At 50.1% G+C, this 27,501-nt stretch overlaps 1 protein-coding gene and 1 long non-coding RNA gene across 2 annotated transcripts in view; one reads left to right on the plus strand and one right to left on the minus strand.

Moving 5' to 3' along the window:
- Positions 1-942: 942 nt before the first annotated feature.
- Positions 943-2,842, minus strand: LOC140504437 (uncharacterized). Its single transcript, XR_011967104.1, has 2 exons — positions 2,502-2,842; positions 943-1,963 (listed from the first exon to the last, which is right to left on the minus strand). It is a non-coding gene; the product is annotated as an uncharacterized lncRNA (long non-coding RNA).
- A 106-nt stretch (positions 2,843-2,948) lies between these two features.
- The window catches only part of LDLRAP1 (low density lipoprotein receptor adaptor protein 1), a 39,443-nt gene continuing 14,890 nt past the window's right edge, over positions 2,949-27,501 (plus strand). The window contains exons 1-4 of the mRNA XM_072609370.1: positions 2,949-3,134; positions 19,151-19,293; positions 20,949-21,061; positions 24,970-25,084. Of these exons, the coding sequence (XP_072465471.1) occupies positions 3,047-3,134; positions 19,151-19,293; positions 20,949-21,061; positions 24,970-25,084 (459 nt within the window). The 5' untranslated portion in view covers positions 2,949-3,046. The remainder of the gene's footprint in view (positions 3,135-19,150; positions 19,294-20,948; positions 21,062-24,969; positions 25,085-27,501) is intronic.

A 27,501-nucleotide genomic window follows, 5' to 3' on the forward strand; every position in this document is an offset into this window, starting at 1 on the left:
ATGTCAGAGCTGAGAGGGCCCTTAGGACACAGAATGTCAGAGCTGGGAGGGGTCTTGGGGAATTATCTAATCCAACTCATTTTATAGATGAAGAAAGTGATGTTGAGAGGAATCTATCCTTGCCCAAACTTGCACAATTTTTAGAGGTATTAGAGACAATAGAATCCTAGTCTCCTGTCTCTTAGTATATTTCTTTAACCATCAGAACACATTCTCTACAACAGAGCAATCCAGAAACTCTAATATTGCTGGACTCTACTAATTTTGTATTTACAAAAGCTATCAGAGACCTCCGAAGTCCTTTGGAACATTAAATTTACAGCCTAAATCTATTCACTAATCCAGTTTAGCTTAGAGACTCCTTACTAAGAATAACTTTTTTTCCTTTTTAAAGAATGTTTTCCCCTCAATTACATGAAAACCAATTTCTAACATTTGTTTTTTGTAATTTTTGAGTTCCAAATTCTCTCCCTCCCTTTCCTCCCCCACTCCTTGAGAAGTTAAATACTTTGCTATAGATTATACAAGAGCAGTCATGCAAAACATATTTCCAAGAATAAATTTTTCAAAAAGGGTTCTGGGACCAGCTCTGACTCTAGCTGTGTGACCTACAGCAAGTGTTTTCCCCTCTCTGGGTCTCAGTTTTCCCAGCTATAAAATGACAGGGTCATCTGGATGCTATGTAAAGGCCCCTCCCAGCTCTGACACTCTTGATTCTAAGGTCCCTCTAGCTAAGGTGTATGTTGTAGGGTATATGAGGAATCCCTTAAAAAACCTCCCAGAAGTAACAAGTAGACTTCCCCAGTTTGGGAAGAAGAGCCTGAGTGGAATGGAGGCCAGGAAGAAGGTAGAGCTGATGCAGTTTTAAGGGGTTCAGGGACCCCTCAAGGATGGACGTACTGGACAGGGTTCTCAGGAATGAATTTACAGACTCAAGCATTCTTTAAGTCAAAGTGGCAAAGGTTTATTTTAATTCCAATGTGGCAGACAGAGCTCCTTAAGGAACTTGAAACCTAACAGGAATGATACTAAATCTTATATAGGAAAAGTAGTGGATTATCTGGCAAATGTGCTAATTAGGTGATAATGTATAACCATGGTCACAGGTGTCATTCACTACTGGAAACTAGGGGGAGGGGTTTCTCAGGGGTGTATTTTTGGTCTTTGACTTTGAGTTGATATCTATAGCTTGACTTCTGGATTGAATATAACTTTGGGAATCAATACATGATAATTCTGTGGTCACAAGATAGTCCTATTTTTACAAGTGAATTTCTTCGGAGGTCAGCTTATTTTTGTGATGGGGAAAGAGAGTTTGTCTTACTGGGGCCCACTCGTGTAATTGCTAGGTATAGTGTCCTTGGGCTGGGCAGAAAACTGTCAGGGATAGTGTTTGGAAGCTAGGGAGAAATGCGATCTTGGAATTGGGGTCCAAGTACAAGCACCTACGCACCCCAGCAGAGCGTGGTGGTTGAGGAAGAACAGGACCTTTTCAGGCTAGGAGTCAGCTGGGGAGAGAGCAGAGGAGTCATTCAGACTCAGGCAGAGCGAAGGAAACAGCTGGGGAAAGGAGGAGCGTGTGGTGGAACCAATGGAAGGAGAAGCCCCAGGGCAGGGCATGAGGTGAAGGGTTAAGACTGAGTCTGAGCCAGTGGATGATTCACCTGGGTCACCTGGAAACCTAGCTACCTCCCTCACTTGCTAGGGGAGAAGCTGGGAAACTCATCCCTTATCTGGAGGGAGGGGCAGAGTTGGGCTTCATGAAAAGGGTAAGGGAGAAGACTCAGCTGTTTAGTATTATTTTGGGGGAAGTGGGCTCTCTGGGCTATAGTGCAGGTGCTCATGGCCGAGGCTGGCTGGGCCTGCTCCTTTCTCACTCACAGCTCCCCCAGCTTCTCCAGTCAGTTCTCTGCCAGAGTTCTCCTTCATGAGCCAGGTTCCATGTCTGACTCCTTCAGGAAGCCTGTTTAGAGATAAGAATGCCAGCTGTCACCTCCCACACCTGCTGTGGGGGTCAGTCTTAGGTTAAAAAAGAGCCCAGGCTTCTGCATTTCATGGGGTCTCAACCTCCAACAGACCTTTCTATTGGGTTCTATTCCTGGGTCCCTGCCCCAGATTGATCCCTCACCAGAGGGCTGGATTTTGAATCAAGAAGACCAGAACTCAAATTCAGTCTCTGGCCTCCGCCTCCGTTTCCTAATCTGTAAGGGGGGGGCTGGATTTGATGAAGGACCTCTTTGCCAGTCTGGTGGAAGCTATGGGCATCTCAGTAGAATAGGCAATGCTAGATTTCATTTAGAGATTAGCGAAAATAAAGATGCATGTTCTGGGACATCCAAGTTCCTGGACCCCCTGGAAGTGACCCAGGGTGCAGAGTCCCGGCCTTGGATGATGAAGCAGGTCCCTTTCAGATCTCTCAGCCTGGGGGCCCAGTCCTTGGCTCTAGGGTCCTGCAAGCCCAGAGAGAAAGCAGGTGGGCCTGGAGGGCGACCCTGTCCCACCTCCATTCGTGTGTGGCTCAGCTCCTGCGTGGCTGGAGTTCGGGGGACCCCGGCGTGGGCCGGCGGGAACCTCGAGGCACCAGAAAGGGGACTAGGCTGGGTGGCTAGCTCTCCTGCTCCGCCCCGCCCCGCTCGGGTGCTCGGAAAGCCAAGAGAACCCAGACGGTTCTAGGCGGCGCCTCCCAGGGTCTGGGGCAGAGTCCAGAGCCCAGAGTCCAGCCTGCCCCTTGCCACTCTTTGTCTCTGCGAGGGGGGCCGGGTCGGTGACGTTAGGTTATTTGCATCAGCTCCGCCTTCTCGTCTTCAGCCCCGCCCCTCCCCGGGGAGCCCTTGTAGGCTCCGGGGAGGGAAGGGCGGGACCTCATTTGCATCCTCCCGCCCCTCTCTTGGAGCGCGTGTGGGCGGGGCCCGAGGGGGTGTAGGGGGCGGGGCGGGCTCGGCGGGGCGGGGCCTGGAGGGGGCGGCGCGCCTCGCGGGCCCCAGCGGAAAAGTTTTTCCAAGCGGAGAGTTTTGGCGGCGGCGGCGGCGGCGGCCGGAGCCGGGCCATGGACGCGCTCAAGTCGGCGGGCCGGGCGCTCATCCGCAGCCCCAGCATTGCCAAACAGACGTGGGGAGGCAGCGGGCGGCACCGGAGTGAGTGTGCGCCCCTCGGCGCCCCCTTCCTCCCCTCCCCCATCCCGCCCCGCCCCGCTCCCGCGGGAGGCCTCCAGCCCGGAGTTCGGCAGAGTTTGGCCGGGCCGGGGAGGTCAGGGCCCGCCACGGCGCGGGGTTCAGCACCTGTTCGGGGGTGCACGTGTGCGCGTGTGAGTGTGCGCGCGTGGAGCCCTTCACTTTCGGGAGAGTACTTGACCCCCCCCACGCCCCCACCGGGCCCAGCCTTTCCCGATCCCGCAGCTTGGGGGGTCCTGGGGTACCCCCTTCCCACCCTCCGCCGACCCAGACTCGGGGGGCCCGTGGGGGGCAGCCCCTGGAGACCGGACCAGCGCCACCGAGCACTTTGTGGCAGTGTGATTGGGTGCCCCCCCCGGGCCTCAGTTTCTTTGCCTGCATGTTGGGGGCAGCGATACGTGGCCTCCCTGCCCGGCGCTCCGAGAGACCGGGGCTGGGAGCGGACTTGTGGTTTTATCCCCTTCCCCCGCCCAGTTTCTGCGGGGCGTGGGGAGGCCTTTGGGCTATTTTTAAAGCCTCTCGGTCTCTGCTTCCCACCCCCAGCCCCCGTCCCCGGGCTTCTGTCCCCACGAGCCCCGCTGGCGTCACACCTTTGTTGCAGCTGGCAGCAGCCGGCGCTGGTGTGCCCCCTGGGGCACCGGCCTTCTGAGGTGCCAAGGCTCAGCACCGCCCTGCTCCCAGCCTCCACCTGGCTCATTGGGCCACATCTGGGGGCCAAGGTGGGAGACGCTGCCTTCTCCGGGCATACCCAGTGTGTCGGGCTTGGTCAAGCCCTGGGGTCCAGGGAAGCCCCCACAACCACTGACCGATGAGGTTTTGCCTTTCCTGGAGAAGTTGGGAGGGGGGCAGCCCCAGGGACAGATGAGGAGAGGCCTGGCCAGCAGGCTAGGGTGGCCTTGGTAATCCTAGCCTCTCCCACACAACCCTGGGAGCCTAGAGAGAGATTAGGAGGCCAGGATCTTAAATCTGCTTGGGGCGGCAGGCTGATTGATCGGGTTGGGACTCTTGGACTATCCACCCTTTGACCTTACACCCCAAGAACTGCAGCGGCTGTTTGGCTTCCAGGCCAGGGCCCTTTAGGAGTGAGATTTACAAACAAACTTCTGAGAACTGGCAGAAAGCCGCTATTTGTATGTAGGCAGGGGTTGGTCTGCCAATGGGCAGTGCATGGTCCCCTGCTGGCTTTGGGGAGGGAACTAGATAGGAGAGTTGTGGGGGCTGGGACACAGAGAGAGGGTATCACTTTCTCTTGGTTTGTGTGTGTGTATGTGTATCTACACACGTGTAAGTATGTGGGGAAGTCAGTTTTCTAAATGGGAGAGGGGGACCAGATGTTGATACCTTAGTGAAGGGGGTCACAGGTAGCAAACTGTCAGAGAGGTCTGGATTTGGAGTTAGAGAAACCTGGGTTCAAGTCTCATGTGGCTTTGGATAAGTCAGTTTCCTTGTGTGAGAAATGAAAGAATTAGACTAGATGGTTTAAGAATCATTCTAGCTCAAAACCCTGTGATCCAATAAAGTATAGTGGAGGGTGTGTGTATGTGTATGTGTGTGGTCAGTTTTGGAGCTGGGGGCAATGAGCTCCTTCTCCCTGAGGGTGGGGGGGACAGACCTGTCTCTCCAAGGTCCTCTGAGTGTGTGTGGAGAGAAGCAGGAAGGCATGAAGGGGCCTCTGAGTATGACCCTCCTCCCGTGGGTCCATGACGGAGTCTACTTCCAGGGATTAAGCTTCTAAGGATTCTTTGTCCCAGGTTTTTGCCATTCTTGTCCGCTTCTCTCTGTAAATTCCCCTAACACATACCTCTCCTTCTTTTGGTATTTAGCAGATTCCAGGTACACAGTGCCCACTGGGTAAACACTGAATTAGTGATGTTCATTTGCTCTATCTCAATTATTTGTGTTCCTGGCTCTCTCTCTCTCTCTGTCTCTCTCTCTGTCTGTCTGTCTCTCTCTGTCTGTCTGTCTCTCTCTGTCTCTGTCTCTCTCTGTCTCTGTCTCTCTGTCTTTCTCTCTGTCTCTCTCTCTGTCTCTATCTCTCTCTGTCTGTCTCTCTGTCTCTCTCTTTCTCTCTCTTTCTGTCTCTCTCTCTCCCTCTCCCTCCCTCCCCCTCTCCCCTTCTCTCCCTCTCTCTCTTTTACTCTCTGTCTCTCCCTCTGTGTCTCTCTCTCTCTCTGTCTCTCTCTCTGTCTGTCTGTCTCTCTCTGTCTCTGTCTCTCTCTCTGTCTCTCTGTCTTTCTCTCTGTCTCTCTGTCTCTATCTCTCTTTCTCTGTCTGTCTCTGTCTCTCTGTCTCTCTCTCTCTCCCTCTCCCTCCCTCTCTCTCTTTTACTCTCTATCTCTCCCTCTGTGTCTCTCTCCCTCTCTCTGTCTCTCCCTCTCTCCCCATTCATCCCTCTTTCTATCTATACTTGTATCTTCCCCCTCTCTCCTTGTCTCTCTCTTGTCTCCTTCTGCCTCTCTTGCTCTCTCCCACTTCATTCTGGTGTCATAATATCACAGACTTAGAGAGTTGAAGAGACCTTTACAAAATCCTGGCCGGGGAAACTGAGGCCCAGGGAAGAAAAATGAGTTTCCTGAAGTCACCTTAGAAGGAGCCAGGCTCAGAACTTGGGTTTTTGGACTAGAGAAACAGCCTCCTCCCCTGGACCTACCCTGCTGTCCATCCATTTTTGGTAGTTCTTGAGCTCATGCTTTTCTTTAAATTGATGCGTTTTAAAACACTGTCACCCTTGTGACAAAGTACAGTTACCAAAGTGCTCCATTGACCTGTGGCTCTCAGACTTTCTACCAGACTAGGCACAAAAGTTGAGAATTCAGTAGACTGAAGTTGAGAATTGGAAGGGACACCAGTCTCCACTTAATCCAGTTTATACCTCCAAAGAAGCCCTTTCGATCACAGGCCTCTTCAGCAGGGAGCTCCATTGCCTCCTGAGGCAGCCTTTTCCACTCTGGGATGAGCTCTCCGTGTTAGGAAGAGGAGAGAGGCCCGTTTCCTCATCACACCTCTGAAGTCAGGCTTCCCATGTTCTTTCTTGATCAGACCTGTCTGCAGCATCTTTTCTGCCGCTACTTGTCCCTGGGTCTCCTTTGCTTGCACTGAGCCTTGAAGGAAACTAAATATTCTAAGCCTGGGAGAATGCATTCCAGGCAAAGCATGGAAATTGGAGAGAGATGTCATGTGGGGGGAGGAACAATTCAGCTTTAGAGAATGTGAAAGGGAGTAAGTAACATGAACTGTCTGCAGAGGTAGAAGAGGGAGCCAGATTGTGTAGGGTTTTAAATGCCATTCTAGGTTATCCTAGGGACAGTAGGGAGCCATTGATGGTTTTTGAAGGTAGTTGTGGTGATGTGACATGGCCAGAACTTGGATTCTGCGTGTACCTAGGACCGTAGAGGGGAAGTTCCTTAAGGAGAAAGACTGTTTTGGTTGAGACTTTGTTTTCCTGGCACAGAGCCTACAATATGGTAGATGCCCAATAAATACTTACTGAATTGTTATCCTGATTGTACCCATTGTCTGTTTAATCACTTGCTTCCTGGCCTGGGCCTTGGATCTCTGGTTAATTGCTTTGGCTCTTCTCATGGGCACTGGGGAAGAGACAACAGTGTCTATACCTGAGGAGGAGAGGAAATGATTGGGTTCAAAGGTTAGTCAATCAATACATGTTGTCACCTTCTATGTGCTAGGCATTATGCTAAACCTTGGGGATTAAAAAAAAAAAGAAGCAAAAGGCAGGCTTTATCTTCTGGAAACTCACAATCTAATGAAAAAAAAGAAAAGGAACCAACCGGTCATCTGATACTACAGAACTGAGACTGCCGCCTTGGTTCGTTCATTCAACAGACTTTTTGTAGAATTTAATGTAAAGTATTTTCCTCCTGGACCTGTAAGGTGGGGAGTATGAGTCTGACTGGGCCCATTCTATAGATGAAGACCCTGAGGTGCAGAAGGTGCTTGGACCTGGAGCCAGTAAGTGTTCTAGACTGGACTCTAGTCTAGGTCAGCTAACCTATAAGGCCATAGATTCAGAGCTGAGTGATACCTTAGGGATCATCTTGCCTAATCATCTTGTTTGACAGATGAGGAAACTGAGGCTCAGATATAAAGTAACAGACTAAGTAGCAGGGTTTGGGTTCTCTTCCCTGCCTCCCATCTCTCTGTGGTTGTGTTTTAATTGTCACCTGCCCATGATGAGTTCCATAGGTGTCTGCTGTATGTTTGTGTAAGGCCCTGGGAGGTGAGGGTTGGGCCGAAGGGAAGTGGTTGCTAAGTTTTATCCTACTTCTGTATGTCCCTATCCTTGGAGCTTGGAACTTCCAAAAAGCTCTAGTTTAAAAGACTGGTTGTATGTGGTTGTTCTCATGTTGTTTCCACCATTAGACTGGGAGCTCCTTGGGGGCAGGGACTTTTTTTTTTTTTTTTGCCTTTCTTTGTATCTTCAGCACTCGGCCCGCTTTGTGGCATGCAGTAAAAGCTTAATAAATGCTTGTTGGCTGACTGAGGATGATGCGGGAAGAGTTCAACGTACCAGTGGAATGCTGGGGAAGAAAATTAGCTGGGTGTGATGAGAGTAGAGTCTGGGGGGGGGTGAGCCATAGGCCCCTCCCATTGCCAACAGAAAGCCCTGAAGGCCTCGGCTCATTTCATTAGAACGGAGATCTAGAGTTAAAAGGCAATCTGGTCCGCACCCCCTCATTTTGCAGATGAGGGCAGATGTGCTGAACACAGCACACCCCCTTCTCTCCTTTGAATCTGCCACCCCCTGGTGCAGACCCTTTTCACCCCACCCCTGGACTACTACAACAGCTGCTGGTGAGGCTGCCTGCCACAAGTCTCTCCCAATCCATCCTCCATTCACACACTAGTGATTTTCTTAAAGCCTGGCCTGACTGTCTGACCACCTCCTGTATACATTAAACTTCAGGGGCTCCCAAACACAGAATCCTCTGGGGCTCAGAAGCCTTCCTAAGCTAGTGCCCCCTTGCCCCTTCCCCACTTTGGTCCTGACATTCTCTCTGGCTGCTGCCCCCCTCCCCCCCCCCCAATGCTTGGAGCTCTCATCTCTGACTGCTGAACTCCCTGGCTTCTCTGTCAAGTCCTAGCTGAAATCCTAGCTTTTACTCGAAGGATTTCCTGATCCCCCTTAATGCTTGTGCCTTCCCTTTATTGAATACCTCCAAGTTACCCACTACATTATGTTAACAGGATTTTACTGAGCCAGTCTCTAACCTGGGAATGATGAAACAGCAGGCCAGAGACAAAGCATCAGCAATCAAGCAGTGGTTTAACTAATTAGTTTCATTTTGAGGAAACAATTCTGTAAACCATATGGTAGGTATACACATATTATATTGATTAATATGAAAATCATAGTAGCAGAATTGCTTCCATTACAGCTTGGTCCTACATAGTTGTTTTCATGTTTTCTCCACCATTAGATTGAGTCCTTAGAGGGCAGGGACTCCCCTTCCCCAGTATCCCTAGCATTTAACACAATGTCTGGCACATAGTAGGTGCTTAATAAATGCTTGTTGACTGACTATGGACATTAAGTGGCTTGCCCAGGGTCCCAAGGGTAGCCTCCAGAGGTGGGATCTAGACCTTAGTCTTCTCTCTGGGGTGCTCTTTCCTCTGTACTGTACTGCACTGCCTTCCTCTAACGTTTCTTTCCTGGTAGAAGGGATCCGTGAGGATTCCCACCTGCTAAGACCTAGTAGGTCTTCCTGCTCTGTCTCTTTCCTGCATCCATTCAGTTCATTCCAGAAGCAGCATGGTATTGGAGGAAGAGCTGGATTGGAGAACCAAGTTCACATTCTAGCCCTGGTACCAGCTGTGTGACCTTAGGCAAGTCACCTTTACCCCTCTGAGCCTAAGTTGCCTCATCTGAAAGGGGGATATAGTAATATCTGTATTACCTCCCTCCCTGGGTCCTAGCATCAGAGGCCTGGAGCTGGAATAGGGACTCAGAGGTCAGCTAATTCAGCCTTCTCATTTTATACATGAGGAACAAGGGGAAAGAGAGAGGAAAGGTCCCGCAGGTCACTGAGTCTGAGCAGTGGGATTTGAACCCAGGACCTTTGAGTTGAGAAGCAGTGCTCTTTCCACTTTAGTAAGTGCTCCCCATTATTATCATCATCACTCCGCATCCACAATAGATAGTGTTGTGTTGTTCTGATGCTCAAAAACCCCTCATAGCTCCCTATTGCTTGCCATCTTGGACCACCTACACTTTCTAGTTGCTATAGCTCCCCTCTCCATCCTCTCCATTCCAGCCAAACTGGACTGCTCTCAGAATGTACCCTGTGTTTTCTCAGCTTTTTGCTCATATCTTCGATGCAGGAGATTCAGGTGTTCCTCTCCTGAATTCCTACCTCCACCAACGTCAAACTGACATGTCACCAACTCCAGGAAGCCTTCCGTCATTCCTTGCTCACCCCAAAGTCAGTAACATTCTTCCCCTTCAGACAGCATTTGTTTGTGATTGTCACCAATGTGATTTTCATTACTAGATTTCTGTGAGAGCCTCGACTTAGCTGAATTTAAGCTTTCTCCTAGCTTGATTTAGTAGGCATTTAAAGAAGTGCTTACGTGGAATTAAATTGTTGAGGAAGCCGCTGAGATGCTGGTTGTGGTTTGTACCCTTTGGGGTTTGCTGGAGGGGATTGCCATGGGTTTGGCATCGAGTCTCTGGCCTCCTTGGATGGGCTGGTGGCTGATGTGGCTCCTGCCCCCAGCCCCAGGGACACATGGAAAATGTCAGCTTTTGGATAGACCCTAGAGTTTTGTCCAGGGAGACAGTTAATGTTAGAGCTGACCTCGGATCACTGTTGTAACTGTTCACAAATGTCCTCAGAGATTTTCTTAGTTCTCTCTGAGGGGGAAGAGAGGAGGGCTTTTTTGATTGTCCCAGCTAGGAGGGATTTTGGATACAGAAAGGGGATCTTAGAACAGAGAATGTTGTCACTGGGAAAAGTCTCAGGACATAGAATAATAGAGCTGAGGAGGGAGTCTTAGGATATCGAATGTTGGAGGTTAGAGGGCATCAGTAAATAGAATATTAGAATAAGGATGAGTGGAGATTTAGAACACAGTGTCAGAATTAGGAAGGGACCTTAGAACATAAAATGCTAGAGCTGGGGTTGGGGCTTAGAACATAGAATGTCAGCCAGAAAAGAATTTAGAACATAGACTTTCAGAGCTTGGAAGGATTTTAGAATGCAGAATGCCAGAGTTGAGAGGGAGAAGATAATTAGAACTGAGAGGAAGGGAAACCTTAGAACACTGGGAGGGCCCTTCGAACCCAGAATGTCAGAGGTGGGAGGGTCCTTAGAACCCAGTATGTCAGAGCTGGGAGGGTCTTTAGAACCCAGAATGTCAGAGCTGGGAGGCCCTTAGAACACAGCATATCAGATTTGGAAGGGGCCTTAGACATAACCTAGCTCTTTTATAGACATGAAACCTTGAGTCCCAGAGAGAGAAAGGGGCAGGTCATGTAGATAGTTTGGGCTCGAAGCGGTGGCAGGGCTGATGCCTCCTAACTGGATGTCTGATCACTCTCCTTGTGCTGCTGGTGCTCTCTGCCTCCTTTCTACCTTCACATCTTGCTCCTCAGGAAATTTTAATAGAGACACAAATAGGGCCTTTTCCCCCTTGTGCCTTTTTGGGGATCTGTTTGTGGTTTCTGGCTACCTTGATCTTGAACCTTTGTGGGGACCTGGGTGTGTGCTTAGGGGAGAAGGAGGTACTTCTCCCCTTCCCTGAAGTGAGCTAAAGACCCTTATATCAGACTGGTTCTTGGGGGAAGCTTTTGCTTGCCTCTTGCCAACCTGCTCACTCCCTGAGCAGTGACCCAGACTCCCCTTCGGGAGGCGCCAGGTCTTCCCTTTGCTGGAGCTCAGGTGATGGAAGAGTTGACAGTATGGATCATCTGGAGTATGGGGGCATTAACCTCCTGGAGGGTGAGCCAGAAAGCTGAGAGTGAGAGTGGAAAGTAAACTCTCCAGTCACAGGGGACCCTAGTTGTAGAGCCAGGAGGGACTTCAGAGGCTAGCCCCGCCAACCCCTCCATTTTACAGATGAGCAAACTGAGAGGCCCCAGAAGTAACTTGCCCACGGTCCCACAAGTACTGACTGAGGTAGCGTGAGAGTCATCGAGCATTAAGACAGAGCCAGGCTTCTCTGTGGCCCAACTCCTCTCAGATCCCCTCCTCCCCTTTGCCTGAGCCTTTCTGACAGCCAGGAGGATGAGAAATTCCCTTTTTGATATGGCCCTGTAAGATCAGTAGTGATCATTATGTAAATACTTTGTCATTTATCTCATTTTCTTCTCACAGTGCCCCTAGGACAGGTGGCTTATTCCCACTTGACAGATGAAATCGAGACAAGGTTATTTGCTTAAAGTTAGAAGCAGAGACGGCAGTATATGTAGCCTTGGGCTCTCAACTACCACCCCTGTGGTTTTTTCTCCTGCAGTATATTGCCCCCCCGCCCCCCTTTATCCTTTGCATCCCTAGGAATTTGGTTCAAGGGAATTCAAATAGATTTCTAAGGCCCCTCCCAGCTCTGATATCCTGTGTTCTAAGAGCCCTCCCAGCTCTGACATTCTGGGCTCTAAGGGCCGTCCCAGCTCTGACTCTGTTTTCTAAGGCCTCTCCCAGCTCTGACATCGTATGAACATGCTAGCTTCTTGGATGGGAAGAGGTCTATGGCTCATATATGACGCCCCTCCTATCAGTTGAGGGTGTCTCCTTTCCCTGGATGACACTCAGCCTCGAAGGACCTGTATCGAGGCCTGGCTCTCCACATCCTTCTTGGGACCAGATGATAATGAGAATGGACATATCTCATTAACATCTGCCCATGGACCAACCTGAGGCAACAATTCAGCTGGAGCATATGGTACGTCCTCATTTAGCTTCAGCAGCAGGTCATCTGTAAATGGTGGAGTTAGAATAGTGCCATCGCTCCTGACAAATGTCTCTACAGATAGGCCCAGCTGGAGTGGGGGCTGTGGAAAGCAAGGGGGCATTTTTCTGGGGGGTTGGTATTAGGCTTGCTGTGTTCTGGGTAGTTCGAGGCTCACCCTTCCTCTTGCCCCAGAGAGTTTGAAGAGCCCCTCTTGGATGAATCATGATGTTGCCAGGGGGAACCAGCCTTTGGGAACCCTCAGCTCAGGGAGAACCTTTGATTAAGCATGTCTCCACTGAGCTCCTCCCATACGCTCTCCCTTGTGTGAAGCATAGGAGTCTTTGACTGTAGAGTGAGGTAGACTTTGTTTGGGAGGAGCCTGTAGGACAGAGCCCAGGATGAAGGGGAGAGGTGAAGGGAGGCTTACTGGAGGCTTGGCATTGTATGGCACAGAGAACACTGCTCTAGAGTCACAGCCTTCCTCTGATGCCTACTGCTTGTGTGACCTTGAGCAATCCACTCAGCCTCTATAATGCCTCAGTTTCCATTTTTTTTTTTGGAGGGGAGAAGGCAAAGCAATTGGGATTAAGTGACTTGCCCAAGGTCACACAGCCAGTAGGTATCAGTTTCCATTTCTGCAAAATGAAAGGGTTGGGTAAGGTGGTCTCGAAGGTCACTTTTAGTTCTATGATGTTACTCCAACCTAAGGCCTGGAGGTGAGCCTTGAAAGAGGGATAGGATTGGAATTGGTGGGAGGTTACTGTGTGGGGGAGGAGGAAAAGGAAAGAAGGGTTGTGCTGGGGCATTGGGAAGTCATGAGGTAGGGTGGGTAGGGGCTGGGTTGCAGGTGGAACAGAGGCTAGAAGTGGAAAGGAATCTGGCATTTTGGGAACAGAGTAACTGAGCATTCTAGATCAGTTTGGGCTGCTGCTAGTCTCCTGATTCATGATCCTCTTGGCGTTGGACCCCTCAGCCTGCCTCAGTCACCACCTGGGTAGTTCAGAGAACTCTCTGAAACTCTTCTCTAAAAAACTGGTTTAGACTAAATGTCCTCTGAGGTGCCTTCTGGTTTGAAGTCTTTGAACCAGTGTTGATCCTATGTGACTGATGTCCATTATAGAATTAGAATTCTGGGTTGTGTAATGTTCTAAGAACCTTGGAACTTAAATTGTCAGAGCTGAAAGGGACCTTAGAACCTAGAGTATCAGAGCAAGGAGGAATCTTGGAATATAAATTATCAGAGTTGTCAGTTGGGAGGGCCCTTGGAACACAGGATGTCAGAGCTGGGAGGGGCTTTAGAACATGAAATGTCAGAGCTGGGAGGTCTCTTAGAACCCACAATGTCAGAGCTGGGGGGGGATGCCTTAGAGCACAGAATGCGAGAGCTGAGAGGACTCATAGCATAAAGTCTCAGCTTGGAAGGGCCTTAGGATATAGAAAGTCAGAGCTGGGAGAGGCTTAGAGATCCTTTCATTTGGTTTCCTGATTTCAGGGGCTGTAACCCAGCCTCTCATTCCATTGAGGTTCTCCTTGGCCCATTATGCTCCTCCTAGGTTCTTACTTCCCACCAGAAGAAGTAATAGGGTGACCCGTCCACTGATATAGATTAGAATACATACTGTGCTTAGTCAATGTTTCTGTGTCCCCTGGAATTGGGGGGTAATAAACTACTGATGAATGAGCCTTTCAGAAGGCTGTGATACTTGACTTTCAATGACTGATGATGGGGAGAGTCTCTCCTTGGGCCTGAACCCAAAGTCTTTTGAACCCAGTAGACCTTGAGCTCGCTGGTGGGGACCCTGTCAGCCCACACGTTCCCATCCCCTTTCTGCTGCCCTCAGAGTGTCTTCCCTGACACCACAAGATCCTAGGAGTCAGGGGGCCACTGGGAGGGGTTCTATGGTCAGATCTAAGCTTTAGAGTGTTGAGAAGCTTGAAGCAGGGACGCCAGTGAGAAGGTGACATAGTGCCAGTTCAGGGAGAGTTGATGAGCGTCTCAGCTAGGGTGGTGGCTGTGTGAGTAGAGAAAAGGGGCCACACGTGTGAGATGTCACTAAGGGAAAAAGGTAGGGTTTGGTGATAGATTGTATTTGGGGATGAGAAGTTGAGGATGTCATTTAGGTTGTCAGTCTGGATGCCTGGGAAAGTGATGGTGCCCTTCCCAGGATAGGAAAGTTTGGAGGCGTGTATGGGGGGATTAAATAATGAGGTCTGTTTGTACATGTTGAGATGGAAATGCCTACAGGACACCCAGTTCAGATGTCTAGGAGATAGTTGGACAGGAGAGAGGCTGGGACTGGCTCTATAGGTCTGAGAGCATAGTTGAACCCAGATCACCAAGGTAAATAATAGAGATGGTGAAGAGATGGGGGCACCCTGGTCAGAGCCCTGGGGGACTCCCACAGTCAGAAGACTTGGAAAGACTAGACTTGTTTATGGTAGAACTAAGTGGTGAGTGAAAGTTTAAGGAAACACACTTGGACTCATTATAAAGAGTTTTAACAGTTATAGCTGATTGAAAAGGGATTAGACTGTTTTCAGAAGTGGTAGGTTCCTCTCTAGAATTCTCTGAGCGAAAGTGGGGGTGCATTCCGTTGGCTGTGTTGGATTTGGTTTGGTGTTGTTGGCTCTGGGGTGGATACAGTTGGGGTCTCTTCCCAGTCAGATTCTGTGAAGCCTCCCTCACTGCAGAGGAGAGTGGCAGCTCACTCATACAGGGGCAGGCGGGAGAACAAATGGCGGGGAGCACAATAGGTTCTAATGAGGATGACGCTGTGCCCATTATTCCAGGAAAGCTTCTTTTCCGAGGAGGGATTTCAGATTTTTCATTTGGGAAGGAGGAAATCTGGCCAGTCGGGGAGGAATTTTGCCTTGCTGAGTGCCAAGCATCCAAAAGTCAAAGGGGAGTGGCAAATGTTTTGAGACTGAGGAGGTCAACAGGCGACCTTGGCAAGTGCCTGTTGCCATGGATTGGAGAGAACGGAAACTACATTGGAGAGAGTCCAGAATGGAGCTGGAAGCACAGCATATATTCTAGAGGAAGGAGAGGAGACAGCAAGACTGTGTGGGGCCTAGCACAAGAGAGCGCAGGCTTGAAGTCCTTACATCTGAGTGGATGGAAAGGGAGCATTGGGGAATATTACATGGCTCCCCAGGGAGTCGGTCCTTTGAAAAGAAATAGAAGATCCTGCTTGTAGTTGGAAAGAGAGCTGGAATGAACCTCTGAGTCTGTCTCATCCAAACCCCTGACTTGAACAGATGGGGAAATTGAGGCCCAGGGAGCTGACCCACAATTACACGAGCAAGTATCAGTAGCAGGCTTTCATCTGAGGTCTTCAGTTTTTCAATAAACAATCTATGTTCTTCCTCTCACCTCCCTTTCACTCATTGGGGAAAAAGAAAAGGAAAGCAAAACTTTTGTAACACAGAGGCATAGTCAAGCAAAATGAATCCCTGTGTTGGCCATGTCTGATGTGTGCTCCTTTGTTCTTCATCATGATAAACTCATGAGGTGGCTAGTGTGGTTCTGGCCACTTTCTGGTCTTCACTGGTGGACTGATGAGGTTCAAGGTCTAGCTCTGGCAGTAGGTCATTCCAAACTAGCTTTGAGGCAGATCAGTTTCCCCAGAGCTCAGTTTCTTCACCTGTAAAATGAGGGAGTTCACCAGGCATCCTTTAAGACCCCTTCTAGTTTTAACATTTTCCTTTGAGAATAGAGAGAAAAGAAACAAAGAAGACAGAGGGCAGAAATTTCTTCTCTGCCCCCCCAATGTTTAATCCACTTCTCTCCGTATCATTTCTGAGGAGTGAAGGGTGGAGACAGTCTGAAACCACAGTGTCTTCTGGTGCAGCCACCACAGGGTTAATTAGATGGTGGTGCCACAGCCCGTTGTGGCTTGTGGTTTAGCAAAGCCCACATGGCAGGAGACGCCCTGTCCCAACTGCCTGCTTGGCCTTCCTGCCAGTTTGCTCGTCTGTGAAATGAAGGAGATGGACTAGGTGGCCTCAAAGGTCGCTTCTCACTCCAGGTCTGATCGTGTGATCCCTGATTCTAAATCTGTGAACCCATGAAAGCTACTTCACTACCCAGGCAGCTGTTGTGACAAAAGATTAGAATGGTGGAAGAAGGCAAATCAGCAAACTGAAAGTATCACCTGAGTACAGACAGTATTTCTCACAGTGTCTCCCCTCTGTAAAGAAGAGAGGGAGAGAGGTGTATCTGTTATTTAAAATATTTGTTTTTGTTAGAGCCACTGTTACTTTACTTCGTCTCTGTTCATATAAATCTTTCCATGCTTCTCTGCATCCAGCCTTGTTTCCAGGCCTTTGCTTTTCTGAAAAGTGCTACTGTGAATATTTTGTTGCTTGTGGGGGCCTTTATATCTGACTTAGGCCTTGAGCCCAACCATGGGCTTTCTCCCTCTGCTTCCCCCAGGTCAGCAGGGCATTGACATCCCCCTTTGTGAAAATGGCTGAAGTCTGGGAGCTCAGGAGTGGATGAGGCTGGACTCAAACCCATCTTTCCCAGGGCCTTGTCCCTTGTTGCCCACCATGTGGGGAATGTTTCTGTGGATCCAAATGGTGACCCCCAGAAACTCAAGCTGGGAGCTCATATCCCGTGTTGGGCTCCATTGAGTTGTGGCTTCTCCTATCCAGGGGGCTGAGGCTGCCCTGAATCCCAAACCTCCCAAGTTGTTAAGTCTAATCTCTTTCTGAGCAGAAATTTCTCCTTGTCTCTGTTTGGAGAGAGATAATCCATCAAGGGGGAACCCAGCCCCTCTGGAAGCTGCCCATCCCACTTCTGGATAGTTCCAATTGTCAGGATGTTTTTCCTTAACTGGCCGCTCTTAAATCTTCCTCTCAGTAACTTCCCTCCATTGTTCCAACTCTGCTCTTTGGGGCCAGATTGACCAAATCTAGTCCTTCCTCCTCGGGAGAGGCCTTCAGAGGCTTGAAGACTGTGATTCTGTTCTCCCTCAATCTTCTTTATTTAGCCTTTAGAAGCCCTGCACAATCTTGGCCACTGCTCAGTGATTAGCCAGAGCAGCCTTTTCTCTCTGTTCCTTACAGAGAATGTTCATTTCCCATCACTGGAGCCTGGAGCACCCCTCCACACTTCTTCCTTCCCTCTACCTCAGAGAGCCCATCTCTGTCTTTAAGATGCAGCCCAAGCTTCTGCAAGAAGCTTTTCTCTGATTCCCCCACCTGCCAGTGCCTGCCTCCCCTCCCCTACTGTCTTGTGGCTACCTGCTTCTATTTGTTTGTTTTAATTCTCTTTATACCAGGTGGATTTCTGTATGGACTTGCTGTCTCCTTCCTTAGGATGTAAGTTCTCTGCAAATTGGGATCGCGATCTCTTGGTTTTGTATTCCCAATGTCTAGTACAGTGCCTGGAATGTAGGATGTTCCCAGTAAAGGTTTGTTGATTGATTGATTCTCCAGGTTAGATGTCCCCACTTCCTGTGACTGATGGCCATATAATGTGATCTTCTGGACCAGTGCCAGTTTGTGAATTGTCATGTCTAAAACTTAGTGCTCAGAATGAAAGAGGTGTTTGGGTTTAGTTTTTAGTTTTTTGGGTTTTTTTGTTTTTTGGTGGTTGTTGGGTTTGATTTGGTTTTTTTAATGCCTGGATCACACTAGGTGCTTAATAAATCGTTCTTGGCTGTCTGATACGGTGTTACCAGACTGTCTAACTAGAGCTGTGGACCATAGGACCCTCCCCTCCTTTGTTGTGGAAGGGGACTCTCTGAGGCATTTCCTCCTGCCCCAGGTCTTCCAGATCCTCTCAGGCAGGCTCGGTAACCCTCTCTGTACATGGCCTTTCACAGGGTCTCCTGCTCTGATGACCCTCTGGGCTTTGTGGCCCAATTGAACCCAGGCTGCCCTGTGCCTCTGATGCTGTCAGGACCCTACTGGCCTGTTCTTCCCCCGGCTTTGCCCATCTCCCTAGAAAACCCCAGATGTTGCCTCTTGGCCTTTCACTAAGCCCTCCTGAGCTGCTTTCCCAAGGGGGAATGTGGCTTCCCAACATGGAGAAGGGAGGGAGGGTGTGCATGAAAATACCAACTTATTGTGCCATGCTGGATCCAGAACATTCCTTCCCCTGCCTGCTGAGGCCCCTAGCCTTTACTGCCTACTTCCTGTCTTTTCTTTCCATTGAATCAGAATTTCAGACCTGATTAGTGGTCATCCAACTCTAGCTCAAACATATTCACCAGTGGGATGCTCCTTGTCTGATCTAAACTTTTGGAAAGGTTTCAATTCTTTTTGAATCACACTGCATATGTAAAGTATTTGGCAAACCTGAAAGTGGGATATAAATTTGGGTGGTATAAAGTTTAGCTCTTGTTGTTTGCTATACTATTATCATTATTCTTTTTTTCCTTCTTCTTTGGGCCCCCCCCAGCCGTGGTCTCAGGGTCCAGGCCCTGCTCTCCCCACCTCCAGTCTTCCCTGGGATGCTCCCTTGCATCCTTATCAGCCTTGGTGATCCCACACCTGGCTGCTCTCATCTGCCATCCAGTTAATAAGCATATCCAGCCCCCAGCTCTCCCCGGATCAGTGGGGATGTGGACAGCTGGGGGCCCTGCGGAAACATGATTCTCTCATTGCCACGCTCTATCTAGTTTAATGAAACAGTGCTCTCCCCTCCTGCCATCACCATCACATTCCTTCCCCTCACACTGCCCTCTGTTACCTCGTGTCCCACCTTCCCGGGAAGTCCTCCCTCCATCCAGGACCAGAGGAGGATGCCGTTTGGTTGAGTTGGGCTATCTTTGATGTCACTGAGGGACTCATGGGGTTCGTGGTTGCTTTGTCCCTCACCCCAGCACACACATACATGCCCCCCCCCATACACACATGCCCACACGTGCACACGAACATACATGTACATACTCACATGTGTACACACATACACGCACGTACATGTGCACATACACACTCCCTCTCCTTCCCATTACAGGGATGTCCTGGGATACGGTCCTAGGATGGGGTGCCATTGAGCAGCTCCCATAGTCATGAGTAGTCACTGTTGCTCTGTTTCCCACTCCCTTCTCCTCTTTAACCAGAGTTACCTGAGAACTGGACAGACACAAGGGAGACCCTGCTGGAGGGGATGCTGTTCAACCTCAAATACCTGGGCATGACTCTGGTGGAGCAGCCGAAAGGGGAGGAGCTCTCAGCAGCCGCTGTGAAACGCATTGTGGCCACGGTGAGTGTCCCGGGACTGGACTGATTTCTCCTGCTCTGACTTCATGCATAAGCTAGGGTTGGGCCTTTGCCTTTAGCCTGTGGTTGGCTGTGTGGGGCAAGTGACAAGTGTGGATTGGGGTGTGAAATGGAGAAATCTTGGCCTGCCCTAGGCACAGGTCCCTGGCCTTTGAGCTACCTCCATACGTAAGTGAGAAGGGCCTAGTGGAAAGAGGCCCGACCTTGGAGTTGGCACGCCTGGAAACGTGACACTGGACAGGTCACTTCTCTGGGGTCCTGGTTCCCTCCTCTACAAAATGAGGATTGAACCAAATGCTTCTTTCAGCTCTAACAGTCTGAGTCTATGAGCCTGTGGCTGTAAGAACGCATTGTTCTGAAATCCTCTGGGAGACAGGCAGTGGCAGCTCCCGCTGTTGTCGGGGGCCCCTGAGGGGTGAGGGTGGAGGGAGAGGCCAGACTGGTGTGTGTAACCTCCTGTGGATTCTGGATCTGTTCTCTTGCCTCCCCAAGTGTGCCAGGGATGAAGAGAATGGGCCTTGGGCCCAGTTTCTCTGTGGAGGGCTCCAGATGACAGGCAAGAGGAGGCTGTGAAGCCCCCCACCCTGGGGCCCATGGGACGATGGAAGTGTTTCTGAGGGTGCACAGGGGACAGGACTGTAGCTCCTGTGTGGTGAGCACAAGAACAGGACACCCTTCCTAGGACTCCTTGATGATTTTTACTTTTTTTAAAACCTCTTTCAAAGCTTCTGCCTTGATGCCAGCTCTCATATGAACCTTAGGGCAAAGAAGGGCAGGGAATCCTAGTGCAGAAGGGCTGGGCTTGGTGTTCCAGAGGCGTCACCAAAGGCCTGATCCCCTGGGCACAGTCTGCTCTTTCCCTTTGGTTAGGTTACAACAAGCAACCAACCACCTGATCAGCAGCTCCAGACTGAGGAGCGGGAAGGAAGAGGGGAGAGGGAGGGAAGAGAGAGGGATGCTGCTCCAGAACAGAGAGTGGTTCATTTTTTTCTTTCTTAAACTCAAGGTCTTCCCTTTTCCATCTCTCTCAGCCTATAATTATCAAATATCAGAGCTGAGAGGGTCCTTAGGACCCAGAATATCAGATCTGGGAGGGCCCTTAGAACACAGAATGTCAGAGCAGGGAGGGCCTTTAGAACACAGAATGTCAGAGCAGGGAGAGTCCTTAGAACACAGGATGTCAGAACTAGGAGGGTTCTTAGAACATAGAATGTCAGAACTTCGAGCAACAACAGTACAGAGTGTCTGAGTTGAGAGGGGGACTTGGTGCCCCTGTAGTCCGCTGCTGCCACCCCCCCCCCCCAAAAGAGAATTAACCTAAGGCCCAGACTGGGGAAGCAGTATGCCCAAGGTTAGTTATTGTTGGACTAGAACCCAGGTCTCCTGACTACTCCTGCTCCATCATGATGCAAAGTCTCTGTAGAGGGCTTTTTGAGACTCCAGGCATGCCAGCCCTATCCAGTGATATGAAGCCAGCTAGGCAGCTACTTCTTTTTGCACAGGCTTCTGCCACATTAGTGTGGGTGTCCGTGGTGTCTGGGGGTGAAGCCAGCGAGTCAGGGCCTGCAAGGGAAGGAGGGGGTAGGGCGACCTTCAAGGCTGGTAAAGTGGTTGACTTTGTCCTCTTCTGTCCCTAAGGCCAAAGCTAGTGGGAAGAAGCTCCGGAAAGTGACCCTTCGAGTGTCCCCAAGGGGCATCATCTTGAATGACAGTGGGACTGATGAGCTGATAGAGAACGTTTCCATCTACAGGTAGGCCCGGCCACCAGGGGGTGGTGCCATCTTGAAGTGTGGCTCAGGGGGTGTCAATGGGATCAGTGGGCAGAGTCCTACCCTTTCCAATCATGGGATCACTGGCCTAGAGCTGGAAGGGATGTGTTGAGGCCATCCACTCCATGCTCCCCTCATTTTACAGATGAGAAAACTGAGGCCCAGAGATATTGAGCAACTTGACCAAGGCCACACAGGTAGTAAGTGCGTACCAGGGGCAGAATCTGAACCCCTGCCATGCTGAGTCATCCAACTGTATCATGGGACCTCTGTGGTTAGAGCATCTGCATTGGAAGGTCATTTAAGGCTTTTCTTCCCTTGCAACAGCCCTGATTGCTGGAGTGTGGGAGTTTTATGTTATCTGTTTTACAAATGAGGGAATTGAGGCTTAGAGAAGGGAAATGACTGAGTGTCACATGGGACTATCTGGCCAAAGTCTCTTTACCAAACCTGTCTGACCAGCAGGTTTCATTATTAAGGATAAGCATTCCTGTTTGAACCAGGGCCTTGTTCTACGTCCAGTTTTGAGAGAGAGAGAGAGAGAGAGAGAGAGAGAGAGAGAGAGAGAGAGAGAGAGAGAGAGAGAGAGAGAGAGTGTGTGTGTGTGTGTGTGTGTGTGTGTGTGTGTGTGTGTGTGTGTGTGTGTGTGTGTGTGGTCTGGTCAGCAGCCTCTCCCTGTTTGAACCAGGGCCCTTGTTCTGCCTCCAGTTTTGAGAGAGAGAGAGAGAGTGTGTGCGTGTGTGTGCGTGTGTGTGTGTGTGTGTGTGTGTGTGTGTGTGTGTGTGTGTGTGTGTGTGGCTGGTCAGCAGCCTCTCCCAAAACCTGTGACTACAGGCTCTTTAGCCATCGGGTGTACACACGTGTATTCTTTGAGGACCAGCCACCCAACAAACACTTTTGTGTTTTGATGTGGCCAACTTGGAAATGACTCTTGCTCAATAAGAGTGACCCTTGGGCTCTGAGGTTGCTGCCCTTGGTTTCTTGGGCTGGGCCTAGACTGCATTGCTGGCATTGGATGACAGAGGAGGCCTTGTCCCTGGCCCTGAGCAGAGAAGCAGAGAAGCCTTGTCTTCCTTCCCCTTCTGTGGACACGTCACAACTCCCATCACATCAGCCAGAGGGCCCATGAAGGAGGCCCTGGGGAACCTTTCCTGATAACTGTCCCTGACCATCCCCTTCCTGGACTTCAACCCAGGGGAAAGCTGGGAGCTGTCTGGCTGTGGGACCGATTGAGACCTGAGCACAATGTCAGTCATTCCCCTTCCCTCGGTTGGCCTCAGTTTCCTCAGCTGTAAGGTAAAAGGGGTTGTGTGGTTTCTAATGTCCCATCTAGTTCAGCCTTTTTATTTTACAGAGGAGGAAACTCAGGCCAACCAAAGGAAGGGGAAGTGACTTTCCTGTGTGCTGGCACCTGGTGCCCATGACCATACCATCTGTTCTGCCCCTCTCTAGTGACCCACATGAGCTGTCCAGCAACACACTGCTGAAAAAGAATTGTGGGTCCCTTACCCTGTTGCTCTTTGTGTTGTGGTTATTGTGACCAGCACCCTTTGGGGACAGTGTTGGGGTAAAAGGGACATAGTTTCTCCCCCGAGAAATCTCAGGCCTGGTACACTCCTGTGCTGGCATCTAGAACTGTGGGAGGTAACATAGCCTTGTGGATTGGACAGGGCCTGACACAATGGGAAGTGGTGGATTTGGGGGCAGAGGACCTAGGTTTGAAACACCTCTGCTATCTCCTCCTCCTTCCTGTGTGAACTGGGGACAGTTGCATTATCTGTCTGTGTCTGAATTTTCTCATCTGTGAAATGGGACACTTTGCCAGCTGGAGAACTGAGATTCTGCGATTGAGTGGCCTCTCAGTACCAGGTGACTTTGGGCAGGCAGCTGCATCCTTGTGCCTCTGGGTCTCCTCGTCTCTAACACAGGGGCTGACAGTCTTTATACTGCTTGCCTCCAAGGGTCAGTGGAAGGATAGGGTGACTTGATCCCACTAGAGCTACTGCTGGTCTAAAAGCCTGGCTTCCTGTTGTTCTTTGGTTGTGTCTGACTTCTCATGGCTCCATTTTGGGTTTTTTTGGGCAAGATACTGGAGTGGTATGCCATTACCTTCTCCAGCTCATTTTACAGATGAGGAAACTGAGAGAAGCAGGGTGAAGTCAGTTGTCCATAGTGACATAGCTGGTAAATGTCTGAGGCCTGATTTGAATTGTAGCTACCCTTGAAGCCTAGGCAGCTCCCATGAATCACACTCTCTCTCTCTCTCTCTCTCTCTCTCTCTCTCTCTCTCTCTCTCTCTCTCTCTCTCTTCTTTCTCTTACCTTCAGTAGATATTTATCAGGGATCTACTGTGGGGACATGGTGCTGGTCATCCTTTGAGACCATTTCAAGCCTGAAGTAGCTCACAATACCCCTACTCCCAATTCTTTTCTAGTACATTAAGGCTTACAGAAAAGCTTTCTCAAAGCAGCCCTGCCAGGCAGGAAGGGCAGGTGATTATCCCCACTGTCCAGATGAAGGACAAGGCAGATAGAGGAGTTCTGGGGTACAGCAGCTGGCCAGTGCCAGAGGAAAGGCTTCAGCCCTGGTCTCCTGAGTCTATCCCTTTTCCACTGTCCCTGCAGCCTAACCACAGCCTCCTGCTCAGGGCAGAGCTGTGGGGATTGCTGAGTTGTGTAGACACAGGGATAGGCCCTCTCTAAGAATCACTGTTAAAGAATTATATTTAGCATTTAGAGAGCATTTTACAGTTTGCAAAAACATTTCTATGAACTCTTTTGAGTGTATTCCTAAGTAGGAGAAATAAAAAATTGCAAAGCAAGGCTGGAACTGAGTATGAGAGACCTGGAGGTTCCATTCTGATTGCTGCAGGAGCTGGGGGTGAGTGGGACTGGAATGGGACTAGTAGTATGGAGTCCAGGCTGCCTTGGCCATAGACCACACTGGAAACTGCAGCCCCTATTCTAGGAAAGTCCAAGCCTCTTAAAATTAGCATTGATCCCCTGGGTAAGATGGGTGAGCACGATCACTTGCCTAGGCTGTGAGAGCTCTTCCCACCTCACACGCTTGTCTTTCAGCCCAGCTGCCAGTCTTAACTTCCTTGTGCACAGATCTAATGACATCACTCCAGTACTCAAAGACATTCAGTGGCTCCCCACTGCCTGCCAAGTGAAGGCCAGACTCTTGTGCTTGCTAATTGAGACTCTTCACAATTTGGCATCACCCTCCCTTTTTGGCGCCTTCTCGTACTGTGTCCCCCTGTCTACCTCTCCTTGTCTGGGCTCCAGAACAGGGAGGCTGGTGAGTGCCCAGGTCCTCTCTGTTCACTGATCTATAATAGTACCCTCAAAAGTGAGGGTGAATGTTTGCTGTCCTGCCTTCTAAAGTCCCTTCTAACTCTGATACCCCATAAGTCAACAGTAATAGCTCATATTTCTGTAATGTGTTATAATACAAAAGTGCCTTCTTCCTAACCCTGCTATGAGGCAGGTAATAAAAAAATTACTTTTCTCCTTTTGAAAATTAGAAAGTTGAAGTTTCAAGCGTTAACTGATTCACCCAAGGTCATATAGGTCACAGGTGGCAGAACCAGGGTGAAAATCAGGTTTTCTACCAGAGCATTGTTGTTTCCATGCTCATGTTCTGTATCAGCCGAATGTTGTGTGTGACCCTGCTGGATGGCAGGGGGATGGATCAGATGACCTCACCCTTCCAGCCTCGGCCTCTCCAGAGAGCCAGCCAGTCTGCATCTCTCTTCCCACTGCCACCCACTCCCACCCACTCCCTAACCCAGGGGGATGTGGGCCTGCCTAAGGGGGCTGGGGTTGGATGAGGGGGTAGTCTCCTAACCCTGTGCCTTTGGTCTCACTCTCCCTTTTCTCCACCTCCAGGATCTCCTACTGCACTGCAGACAAGATGCATGACAAGGTTTTTGCGTACATTGCCCAGAACCAACAGAGCGAGAGTCTGGAGTGCCACGCTTTTCTCTGTTCCAAGCGGAAAATGGTTAGTAGGAGATGCAGGACCCTGGAAGTCTTGGAGCAAGAGTTGGGAGTCACTTGTTTTGGGCCTCCATGCCTCCCTCCACTCCCTCCCTTCCTTATCTCTGCCCCCAGGACCTTGGATGCAGCACATCATTTCATTCATCATTCATTCATTCAGACACATAGGGAAATCTAGAGCAATATGTGACAATTCAGGTCTTGTCCTCAGGGAGACCCCAGGCTGGAGGTGGGGAGGGGAAAGACTGTTGCTGTTCTTAGCTTGAGGTGGGGGAGACACAGAAGACCCTGCCCTTAGAGGTCAGCCCCCTGGTTTGAGCGTGGAGGCATAGCTCCCTCTCCTCATGGGAGGGCAGAAAGAGCATGAATGGGAAAGTGTCTTAACCCTCAGAAAGCAGCTGGCTATGAGGTCCTATATACTGGGGCAGGAGGCAGGGTGGCATAGGGGCCTCAGGGTCTGCTCCTGACCTGCTAACCAGGTGACCCTGGGCCAGGTGTTTGACCTGTGCTCTAGACAGAAACTCTCCCAAGACAAGAAGCTGCAGAGCAGATGCCAACCTGCCTGGGCACAGGAAATTTCTTCATGGACAGTTCCCTGTGTGAATGATGGATGGCCCAGATGCAGGAAATGACAAAGCTGGATCAGGGTGAAGGCAGACAGGTGGGGTCCACTAGGGAGGACACTTCTCCATCTCCCAGCCCTCGAGCTGTGTATAGTTAGTCTCCTGTGTTCTGCCTGTAGGGTGGCTAGCTCCCTACCCTTTCCTCTCTTGGCAAGTCCATGCTGAGTCCTCTCGAATCCTAGAGGAAGGCCTTTAGAAACAATGTCAGAGTTGGGAGGGCCCTTAAAACATGGAATGTCAGAGTTGGCAGGGCATTCAGAAACAGAATGTCAAAGCTGAGAAGGATTCCAGAACTCAGAATGTCAGAGTTAGGGCGGAGCCCTTAGAACATGGGATATCAGAGCTGGGAGGGGCCTTAGGACACAGGATGTCAAAGCTGGGAGGGGCCTTAGAACACAGGATGTCAGAGCTGAGAGGGCCTTAGAACACAGGATGTCAGAGCTGAGAGGACCTTAGAACACAGGATGTCAGAGCTGGGAGGGCCTTAGAACATAGAATGTCAGAGCTGGGAGGGCCTTAGAACCCAGGATGTCAGAGCTGGGAGGGCCTTAGAACACAGGATGTCAGAGCTGGGAGGGGCCTTAGAACACAGGATGTCAGAGCTGGGAGGGGCCTTAGAACACAGGATGTCAGAGCTGGGAGGGCCTTAGAACACAGAGTGTCAGAGCTGGGAGAAGTCTTAGACTATATATTATACAGAGTAAGAAAACAAAGCCCAAACTTAAACACTGAGCTAGGACTACAACCCACATCTCCAGCTTCCATCCAGGATTTTTCTGCTGCTCACATTTGCTCAGTCCCCCATATCTAAGGAACACTGTATGGCTCTGGTAGGAGGGTCAGGAGAGGCCAGGGTATTCCTCTGTCTCCTCCCCTGTGAAGCAGGGTGATGATGAACCTAGTACCCTGTGAGTCAGGGAAGATGAGCACTCTAACGGCTGAGTGTGAGTGGCCCCAAAGCAGCTTCCATGGGCTAGGCTATCTCCAGGGTGTGCGACCTGACATGTTGGCATTCTTGTTCTTGGTGACTTCCCCCAAGGTGGCTGCTCTGCCTGCAGCCTCCCACACAATGACTGAGCAGAAGGGCCCAGAGGGCCCCCTCAGTGCTCTTTATCCTATGGCAGGAGAAACTGAGACCCCACTCAAGGCCCAGCCTTGAGTCAGTCAGGGCCACACTCCCACCCAGGCTTCTTCCCTTGGCTTCTGTGCTGCTCTGAGATTCTTGCCAAGGTGCACCCTGGGAAGCCTTGAGCAAGGGCTCTATGAAAACGACATCCTGAGTCCAGGGCAGAACTTACCTTGTCAAACATAACATAAATGCATAATTGCTTTTGGAAAGAAAAATAAGCTTGCTTTTTCCTTTTACTCCTAAGATGTTCCTGCCCCTCCTCGCCTTCCCCTGAGGGCTCCTCATACCCTCTGCAGGGCCAGAACTGAATTTTCATCCATGCTGTTCAGTCTCAAAAGGGCTCTGGTTCAATTCAGTGGCACAGTGGATAGGGCAGTGGGCTTGGAGTCAGAAGACCTGAGTTCAGATCTCACCTCCATCATTAGCTGGATGACCCTGGCTAAGACCCTTAACTTCTTTCAACTTCAGTTTCCTCAACTGTAAAATGGGGATAATAATTGCACTTATCTCAGGGTCTCAAGGCTCAGATAAACAAATATTTTAAAAGTGCTTTGCCAACCTTAAAGCCTGTAGAATAGTTAGCTTATATTATCATTAGATTATTTGGGGAAAGTATTGATTTGGTCCAAACCCTCACTTTTCGAACTCAAGTTTCTTGGTGTTGTGGAT

Source organism: Notamacropus eugenii, chromosome 5 (genome assembly GCF_028372415.1).
Source record: "Notamacropus eugenii isolate mMacEug1 chromosome 5, mMacEug1.pri_v2, whole genome shotgun sequence".
In the NCBI taxonomy this organism is placed as follows: Eukaryota; Metazoa; Chordata; class Mammalia; order Diprotodontia; family Macropodidae; genus Notamacropus; species Notamacropus eugenii.